Genomic DNA, 10901 nt, shown 5'->3' on the forward strand with positions numbered 1-10901 from the left:
TTTTGTCAGAGTCTTTTGGAATCCCCTGGCAAACAGCATTAGAGTTTTTGTTAGATTATTAGGTTATGCTCCTTTAAGTTTTATATATGTAGACTTATAAAATAATGATTTTCTATGAGTTTTTCAAAAAATTTTTAGTAGTTTTTTCATTTTTTAACTCTGCTTTCACTCCCTCACCAATAAAAGATCCTTTATTGTTTTTCCTTTTTTTCTTTTTTTTTTTTTTTCACTCCATAATACCCATGCCCTATTTCCACTCTAGAACTCTTCTCTGTCCCTATCCCATGTTCTATTTCTATTTTCCAGGCTTCTGTGGTTACTTTAGATTATATCGTGGAACTTGCAAGAATATGAATGGAATTGGAAATATTATACTGAGTGTGGTAACATAGACCCAGAAAGACAAATGTTTCATGTTTTCTTTTATTTGTAAATCTTAGCTCTGAATCTTTAGAGCATATAACTTGACTACAGAAATCTGCATTTACATGGTGTGTACTGATATCATTCTCTATCTAAGATTGTAACAAAAGTTTGTTACAGACTATTTAATTCACAACTACTTATGGCAAAATATAGCATATGACTTTTTATATATGATAATTTCTTATCTCCTGATTTTTCTTTAGGACAAGGAAAATGATTCCTTGGGTGGTCTTTGGACCCTATACTTCTATATTTTTGAACCTGTACCAGAACCAAAAAATCAGAGAGAGAGAAGCCAATCTCAATCTTCTGTTTACCAAAATCATGACAAATGGGTGAGCAGAAAAAACAGCATTTCCCAGAGCCCAGACAAACAAAAAGATCAGGTATCTCTCTGGTGACACAAAGCTCCAAACTTTAACAAAAAATGATAGAAAAAAAATTGTGTTTAGCACTACAGACACAATGATGGTTTGCAAGGCTCTGATGTGCACTGTGCTGCTGATGTCTCTGCATCCTTTGGCGGTATGCTGCATATTCTTCAGATGTCTCCACAGGGAGAAGATGAGCAAAGAAAACATTACCGTGGACATAACAAAGGGTATGAATGTGAACGTAGGGTTAGTAAAAGAAAGAAATTTGCAAATTTGTTCATGGTTATACAGTTTGGAAATTCGAGACACATTTCTTTGAACACTATCAAAACACATATCAGAATATATTTTTATAATTACAGTATTTAAGAACAAGAAAAATAGAGACACTAACAGGGTCACCAATACCACATTTTTAGCTCTAAACTTTAGATAAAGAAAAATAATGTTAGAAAAGTTGGCTATCTTGAGAAAATAAAGGATGCTCAAGCTTGCACTAAGCCAAAAGTTACAATGATTGATCACAGTCCAGGAGAACAAATATGTTGATAACATCTTACCAGTTTCATGTAATGCTGGGTAATGAACAGATACCCACCAATCTAGGAATACCAACCATATTAGAGTGATTCTGCTTATTGCCAAAGCAGTGCGGATTTGATCCACTAACGAGAATTTTCTTCTTTGGACCCAGTTTATGCAGACTATCAGAACAATTAATCCATTTCCCAAGGTTCCCATTATGAATTCCATACTGAAAATTATTGCAAGTGTGCTCTGTAGAACAGCCACCATTTTCTGTAAAACAATACCCAAATTTCTGAGGTAACTGCTGAAGATTTGTCAATATATTCCTTTAAAACATATTGTTCCTTCAAAATATGAATGTACTTTCATTAAAAAATTGCAGAAGTGATATCTCACAAACAACTATCAAGATTTCTTAATGACTCATATGAAAATCTTAAATTGATAGACCACAAATGAAATTCATCCAAACACTAACTACTTTTAATTATTCTAAAATGTTCTCTAGGTAATGCTGAAGGAAATATCATATTTTTGTATGCCAAGATACAATTTTTTTCCTTTGGAACATTTTGAAAAATCTGGATAAGTGAGTATTTGACAAAGTTATATTCTAATAAACATATAAAAAGCAATAAAGAGTTGCACTAGTGTATAGAAATTCTTAGATACAGGGTTCATTAGACACTTCAAAAAGGTGCTGCACAAAGACATATATATGTTTTTCAAATATTAATGTATAAACTGCTGTGTAATAAGCTCGCTAAAATCAAGACTTTGTAAGAAGTTAATACTGAAAATAATACTTATACATCACTACTTTATATAAAGGCATGTATACCCATTCAAACACATAAAGACACATTAAATTGTGCTAAAATTTCCTTTCTCTAGTGAAAAAATTCAGCTTCCTATTTTACTCAGCAATATACATCACACTCACATTTACTGCTTTGATTTTAAATATTGTTTAGACAGTCCCCTCAGGTACAAATTAAAGAATCAAATGCAAATATTCAGTGTCATTGTGCTGTATGCTCTATGCATGTAAAAATCAGTAGAAGTTTCTTTGTCCTCTCTTAAAATAGCCAATGAGGTAAATCAGTAAATCTACAAAGAATCTGTTTTAGCTTATGTGTCTCTCTTTCCCAGTAAGACAAATTCTGTTATTAGCATGAACAACATGCACATTTTATTTATCACTTCCTACCCCCCATGTCTATTTTGTGGTCATCATTATAAGAGCCAATTTATGCAATATAGTTTGCTAACCAGGCAACACCGGCAGTGAGCAGGATCGAAGGATTTTTCCCTTGCAAAAGGGAAAAATCATGAACAAAGAGAAAAGAAATAAACTCTGCAACTCTTTATGTAGCATGAAAAATGCAAATATTAAAGGTAGCTGAAAAAGATATAGGGTAAAATTATTGGTATGGGGGGGGGCTGACTATCACTGGTCTCCTTCAACAATTCTAAGCAAAATGAATGAATTCAATACCATTTTTAAATTTCCACAAATAATTACATGTAGGTTTAATAGAACATAAGAAATCTTCCTAGGTTCTAGAAGAACATAGCAAACTAGAAAACAAAACAAAAATGCAAACTTACCAAGAGAAAGTCAGTTCTGTATGATGGAGCTGTGGTCAGTTAACAAGAATGAGCTCAGAAAAGCCAGAGACATGCAAACTAAACTGGGTGGTGCTGTGTGGTACGATCAGGCATAAGAAGCTTCACAGATTCGTGGAAAGAGTCAATACTTGTGTCTACATCTCCCCACCATACCACAAGGACATGTGCTCTGCCACATTCATAGCAGCCTTATTTGTGAAAGCCAAGAGCTGGAAATATCCCTCAGCCAAGGAATGTATACAGAAAATATGGTTCATTTACACAATGCAATAATATTCAGCTATTAAAAACAATGACATCATTAAATTTACAGGCAAATGAATGGAACTAGAAAATATCATCTTGAGAGAAGGGACTCAAATCCAAAAGAACATGCATCGTATGTACTCACTGATAAGTGGGATAAGTGGATATTAGCCAAAAGGTACAGAATAATTAGGATCCAACCTACAGACCTTAAGAACTGTAACAGGCAGAAATGTCCATGAGAGGAGGCTTTCACCCCACTTAGAAGAGGGAAGAAAATAATCACAGAAGACAGAGAGAAGGAGTGACCTGGGTGGGAGAGGGGAGCGGGAGGGGAAAAGAGGAACAGGATCAGATATGAGGCTGTGGGCACTGGAGAGAAGACCAGAGGGCCAAGAGAATGAATTGAAACAAACAGCCTTGGTTAAGTGGGACCTGGGGGATCCTCCAGAGAGTACCAGAGACACAAGAGGTGAGACATTCTTAGGACTCACTGGAGGGGTGACCTTAGCCAAAATGCCCAACATTTAGGGAAACAGAACTCGAAGAGTTCACCACCAGTAGGTAGACAGGGCTTCAAGTGGAGGGACAGGGTTACTAACCCAGAGTCAAAATTTTTTGATCCAGAAGTGTTCCTGTTTAAAAGAAATGCAGGGACAAAAATGGAAAAGAGACTGAAGGAAAGGAGGTCAATGATCCATCTCAAGGGGGGACACCAAGGTCAGACACTACTATGGTATAATGTGCTTACAAACAGAAGCCTGGCATGACTGCCCTCATAGAGGCCCTACCAGAAGCTAAGACAGAAGCAGATACACCCAACCATTGGACAGATGTAGGAGAATGGTTGAATAGGGGAAGGATCAAAGAAGCTGAAAAGGTGGTGAGCCCATAAAAAGACCAGCAGTCTCAACTAACCCAGACCCTGGGAGTTCCCAGAGACTGAGCTACCAGCCAGGACCACACAAGGGCTGGTCTGAGATCCCTAGAACATATGTAGCAGAGATCTACCTGGTCTGGCCTCAGTGGGAGAAGATGCACTTAATCTTAAAAAGTCTTGAAGTCCCAGGGAAGGGGGAGTACTGTTGGGGCTCAGGAGGGCACCCTCTGAAGGCAAGGGGAGAATGAACAGGATGAGGAATTGTGGGAATGGGTGGAGGGGGCAATGACTGGTATGTAAATAAGAAATATAATTTAAATTTAAATAATAGCTGTGCTCATGCTGTGGAACCCCACACAGCTCCTGTCACTGTTTTCTAAACACTCCAGGTTTTACTTTAAAAGAAGCTTCTAGGCAAATAATCTCCTATATAAACTGAGAATAGTAAAGGAGTAATTATCAAAATTTATATCTAGAAAATAAAATAACAGGACAAATTCTGATTGAGGAAGTAAACACATTGCATTGAATTTAGAGTCAGTAACAACTGAGTTGTTTTGGAGTTTCTATGGAAACTCTTTAACCAAAAACTCAGTTATATTTAACTCATTCCTGGAACTGGAGGTTTCATTTGGTAATAAAAGGTCTCTAGATGAGGCCTTTGTCTCCCTGTTATTTGGTGACTCCTCTTACTTCTTTCATATATATATATATATACATATGATATATATATATACATATACATATAATCTCCATTTATTTTTCCCATTCCAATCCCCTCAACTCCAGGTCTCTCCACAATAATATCCACATATAAGAGAATACATATCACATTTGTCTTTTGGATTTTTGGTTTCTTCGCTTGTAATTATTTTTCTAATGCATTCTATTTACATGTAAATTTCATGGTTTCCCTTTTTCTTAATAAATGAGTAACTGCATTTTTTGGCACATTTTCATTAGCCATTCATCTGTTGAGAGACTTCCAAGTTATTTCCATTTTCTTTCTATTATGAATAGAGCTGCAATGAACATGAATGAACAATGTCTTTGTATTAGATCATAGAATATTTTGGTTATATACCTAAGAATGGTGTGGATAGACCTTGAAGTTTATCCCCAGATTTCTAAGGAAACATCATGATGAATACCATAGTGGCTGTATAAGTTTGTTTTCCTACAAGCAATAGATGAATAGTTTTCTTATATGAAACCATGCCAGAATGAGCTGTCATTTTATTGATATTAGCCATTCTTACTGGGGAAAACAAGATGGACTCTCATTTTGGTTTGCATTCTTTAATGACTAAGTATTTTGAATATTTCTTTAAGTGTTAAGTGTTTCCTTATACATTTGTGTTTCATTTCTTAAAAATTCTATTTCAATCTGAACTCCATATTTTAATTGTTATTTTTTTGAAGTTCATATATATATATAGAAATTAGCCTTCTATTATTTCTGTAGATAATAAAAATCTTTCCCATTCTGTAGCCTGTTACTTTCTGCAAATGATGGTGTTCTTTCCCACAAAGAAGCTTTTCATTTTAATGAGGTCTCATTTATTAGTTGTTGATCTTAGTGTCTGTACAAAATGTTTTTTTCCTGTGTAAATGAGATCAAGACTTTCTTTTCTGTCAGGGTTGGTACATCATGTCTTCTTTTGAGGCTTTTCATCCTATTAGAGTTGAGTTTTGCCAAATTTATAGATATGGATCTTTTTGGATTCTTTAGCATACTGCCATCTACTTTGGCTAGCATGGTTGGTTAAAAATAGTTGTTTTTCTGGTGTGTGTTTCTGGTTCCTTTATCAAATTTTAGAAATTCATAAGCATATGGACTTATGTATTGGTCTTCAATTCTATGTCATTGATCATGTCTATTTTCATGCCAATACCATGATTCTTTTATTACTATAACTCTGTAGTACAATTTGCAATATCCGATAGTGATCCCTCCACACATTCTTTGATTATCTGGGAATTCTTGAAAACTATCCTGGTGTGTGTGTGTGTGTGTGTGTGTGTGTGTGTGTCTTTGTGTGTGTGTGTGGTGTGTGTGTGTGTGTGTGTGTGTGTGTGTGTGGGGGAGAGAGAGAGAGAGAGAGAGAGAGAGAGAGAGAGAGAGAGAGAGAGAGAGAGAGAGTTTGTGTGTTATGTGTGTATGTGTGTGTGTTTTCAATATGGAACTTAAATTTTTCCCTTGAATTTCTATGAAGTATTGGGTGGAAATTTTGATGATGATTGTGTCGAATCTGTAGATTTCATTTGGTAGATTTGCCATTCACTATGCTAATCCTACAAGTCCATGAACTTCTATCTTCTAGTATATTCTTCAGTATTTAAAGTTTGGTTAGAGTTATCCTAAGCTATTTTTTTTAAGGCAGATTTAAAAGATATTCTTTCTCTGATTTTTTCTCAGCTTATTTGTCATTTACTAATAAAGAATAATAAGACTACTGGTTATACTGTGTTAATTTTATACCAATATATAAGTCTGTATCAACTGAAGAACATTCCTGATTACATCTTATCCTGTTTGTATCCTATTGATCCCTTTCAGTTGTCTTTTGGCTCTAGCAAAGAATTCAAGTAATATATTGAATGAGAATGGAAAGAGTGAAAAACCTATCCTTTTCTTGTTCCTGATTTTAGTGGAAAAGCATGTAGTTTCTCAAATTTAGATTGATGTTATCTATAAACTAGCTATAATTCACCTTTATTATGTTCCTGCATGTCCCTTGTACTTATAATCTGTCTAGAACTTTTATTATGAAGAGAGGTTATATTTTGTCAGCGGCCTTTTTTGTTGTAGTAGTTGTTGATTTTGCTATCAAATGTGAAGATCATGTGGTATTGTTTTATTGACCTGTTTATAAAGTAGTTTATATAAATGAATTTCAGTATGTAGAACGATCTTTCTATATCTATCTGATCTAAAGCCTACTTGATAATAATGTACGATCTTTTTGTTCTGTTCTTAGATTCAGTTCTCAAGTTGTTTGTTTTGTTTTTTAAAGTTTTGCATCTATGTTCATGAGGGAAATTGGTTTGTCTCTATTTTCTTTCATAACATTCCACTCATTTCCATATCGTATATAAGACTTTAAGAAACTAGATCTTGGGGGTGTGTAGATTGAGGAGCACCCTTATAGATGCAAAGGGGAATGGGATAGGATTGGGGGCTTTGCAGGGGGGACACAAGGAAAAGGGACAAAATTTAAAATGTAAATGAATAAAATAACCAATAAAACAAGAAGAAATTCCTAGTAGCTATCATATGGATTTCATTGATTGTATTTCAATGAGTAAAAAAGGTTAATGAAATATACAAAGATTGGCTGTGCTCTTTTCATCATGATTTTATATTTGAAATATTTTTTCCCTCAGGTATTTGTAGCCTCCCCCAGTCTTGAGCAGGCTGGCTCAGACCTGTCCTGCCACTGTGAAGGAGACCACCTAGGGTGGGGTCTTCTGACCTAGATGGGCATTGTTCTGCCACCTGCGCTCTTCTCCAAGATGCCTCTACCCGCTACCTGCTGAGAGGCTGAACCTGGCTTCCTGAGATAAGCAACAGCCTGGCAACCAAGTGCTGATGGCCTGGTGACAAAACATCAAGAGCCTGGTGTGGCACCCTTTAAAAGTTCAGACTCTTTTTTAATTTTTAATTAAATTAAATTTTATTAATTAAATAAAATTAAATAAATAAAATAAAAAAATAAAATTAAATTAATTTTAATTTTTTTTTAAGATTTATTTATTTATTATATGTAAGTACACTGTAGCTGTCTTCAGAAACTCCAGAAGAGGGCATCAGATCTTGTTAAGGATGGTTATGAGCCACCATGTGGTTGCTGGGATTTGAACTCTGTACCTTTGGGAGAGCAGTCGGGTGCTCTTACTCACTGAGCCATCTCACCAGTCCAAAAGCTCAGACTCTTAAGTAAACACTTGGTCTTGATCAATATTTTGTCTTGATCTTGTTATTTCTCCCGCTGTTTCTTCCCATGCAGCTCCAGCCTCCCCTTCAGGAACCTAAGTCTTGTAGCTGCGGGCTACAGGTATTGAGTTTGGAACATTTTTTATTAATTAATTATTTTATCTATCTATTTATTTATGAAAATTCCAAAGGTTATTCCCCTCCCATTCCACCTCCCCTTCTACTCTGAAAGGGTGCCCCCAATGTATTCCACTAACCTGGGGCATCAAGTCTCTATAAGATTAGGCCCATCCTCCTCCACTGAGGCCAGGCAAGGCAGCCCTCTGCTACATATGTGCCAGGGGCCTAAAACCAGTCCTTGTATGTTCTCATTGGTGGCTTAGTCTCTGGGAGCAACCAGGGATGCAGGTTAGTAGGTTAGTTCATAGTGTTGGTCTTCCTACTGGGTTACTATTTTCTTTGATTCATTCGATCCTTACCCTAAGTCTTCAATAGGGGTTCCCAACCTCCATCCAATTGAGTCTCTCCATCTGTCTCAGTCAACTATTGGTAGAGACTCTCAGGGGACAGTCATGCTAGGCTCCCGTCTCCAAGTACAACATCGGTGATAGTGTTAGGGATTGGTGCCCGCTCATGGGATGGATCCCAAGTTGGGCTGGTCATTGGTAAGCCATTCCTTCAGTCTTTGCTCCATTTTTGTCACTGCATCTTTTAGACAGGACACATTTTCAGTATAAAGTTTTATAGGTAGGTTGGTGTCCCCATACCTCCACTTGGAATCATCTCTGGCTACTGGAGGTTGTTTCTTCAGGTCCCAAATCCCCAACTGTTGGGTATTTCTGCTAAAGTCTCCACCATTGAGTTCTGGGAGCATCCCCTATTTCAGGTCTCTTGGATTTTCTAGAGGTGTCCCTCACCCCTATTACCAGCAGTAGCATATTTCCATTTATTCTACTGGACCTCTGGGACTCTCTCCTTTCTCCCCCCATACCTGATCCTGCCCACCTTTCCCTCCTGCTCCTCTCTCCAACCCCCAAATCCCAAATTCCTCCCTCCCTTTCTTCCTCTCTCCATCTCTCCCTCCCTTCCTCATTCCCTCCCTCCCTCCCTCCTTCCCTCCCTTTTCCTGCCTCCCATTTCCTCCCATAATTATTTTGTTCTCCCATCTGAGTGGGATTTAAGCATTCTCACTTGTGCCTTCTTACTTGTTTAGCATCTTAGGGTCTGAGGGGTGAATCGTGGGTAATCTGTACTTTTTGGCTAAAACTCACTTATCAGTGAGTATGTACTGTGAATGACTTTACAGGTCTGGGTTACCAAACTTAGGATGATATTTTCTAGTTCCATCCATTTGACTGCAAAATTCTTTATGTTCTTGTTCATAGTAGTTGAATAATATTCAACTGTGTAAATGAACCACATTTTCTGTATCCATTCTTCAGTTGTGGGACAACTGCATTATTTCCAGCTTCTGGCTATTATAAATAAGGTTTCTATGAATATAGTGCAGCACATGTCCTTGTGATATGGTGGAACATCTTTTGAGTATGTGCCCAGGAGGGGTATAGCTGGGTCTTCGGGTAGAGTTATTTCCAGTCCTCTAAGGAACCACCAGATTGATTTCCAGAATGGTTGTACAAGCTTACAATACTACCAGCAATGGAAGAGTATTCCTCTTTCTCCACATCCTCATCACCATAAGTCTTTACCTTCGCCATTCTAATTAGTGTAAGGTGGAATCTCGGGGTCATTTTGATTTGCATTTCCCTCATGGCGAAGGATGTTCAACATTTCTTTAAGTGTTTCTCAGTCATTTGACATTACTCTACAGGGAATTCTCTGTTTAGCTCTCTAATCCATTTTTAATTTGATTTTTTTTAAGAGTCTAACTTCTTTATTCTTCATATATTTGGGATATTAGCCATCTATTGGTTGCAGGGTTAGTGAAGACTTTTTTTCCCCAATCTGTGTGTTATCCTATTGATTGTGTCCTTTGCCTTACAGAATCTTTTCTGATTCAAGAAGTCCCATTTGCCAATTGTTGATCTTAGAGCCTTAGCCACTGGTGTTCTATTCAGGAAACGTTTGCCTTTGTCCAGGAATTCAAGGCAATTTCCCACTTTCTCTTCTTTTTAAAATTAACTTATTGTTTATATACCATATTTTATCCCCCCCTACCCCATCCATCTTCTGACTGATGCATATCCCATACCCCTGTCTCCATGAGGATATCCCTACCACCCAAACCACCTGACCTGTATCTAATCTTCCTGGGGCCTCCAGTCTCTTGAGGCTTAGGTGCATCACCTCTGAATGAACACAGGCCTGGAATGGGGCCTCATAGCATCTGGTGTATGCTGTCTGTTGTGTAGTCCAGTGTCTGAGAAATATTGAAGATCCAGATTAATTGAGACTGCTGGTCCTCCAGGATTGCCCTTCTCCTCAGCTTCTTTCAGTATTCTGTAATTCAACAACAGGGGTCAGCTTCTTCTGTCCACTGATTGGGTGTAAATCTCTCTGACTCTTTCAGCTGCTTGGTGCGTCTTTTGGAGGACAGTCATGATAGGTCTCTATAGCTTCAGTAATAATGTCAGGCCTTGGGACCTCCTGTTGAGTTGGATCCCACTTTGGGCCTGTTGCTGGACTTTCTTTTCCTCAGGCTCCTCTACACTTCCATCCTTGTAATTCTTTCAGACAGGAACAATTATGGCTCAGAGTTATGACTGAGAGATGGCATTCCCATCCCTCACTTGATGTCATGCCTTCCTACTGGAGGAAGGCTCTATAAGTAGACTCTCCCTACTGTCAGGCATTTCATCTCAGGTCCCTCCCTTTAAGTCCTGAGAGTCTCTCACTTCCTAGGTTACTAGTGCATTCT

At 37.4% G+C, this 10901-nt stretch overlaps 1 protein-coding gene across 1 annotated transcript; it reads right to left on the reverse strand.

The window, feature by feature from the left end:
- Positions 1-665: 665 nt before the first annotated feature.
- LOC110314345 (taste receptor type 2 member 113) lies at positions 666-1595 on the reverse strand. Its single transcript, XM_021188761.1, has one exon. The coding sequence runs from the start codon at positions 1593-1595 to the stop codon at positions 666-668; it is 930 nt and encodes a 309-aa protein (XP_021044420.1).
- Positions 1596-10901: the final 9306 nt, after the last annotated feature.

The sequence above is a fragment of the Mus pahari genome, chromosome 2 (assembly GCF_900095145.1).
Source record: "Mus pahari chromosome 2, PAHARI_EIJ_v1.1, whole genome shotgun sequence".
Classification (NCBI taxonomy): domain Eukaryota; kingdom Metazoa; phylum Chordata; class Mammalia; order Rodentia; family Muridae; genus Mus; species Mus pahari.

What these genes read in the sequence shown, in the direction of transcription:
- LOC110314345 (XM_021188761.1), bottom strand. Translation starts at nt 1,595, where the DNA reads ATGGTGGCTGTTCTACAGAGCACACTTGCAATAATTTTCAGTATGGAA.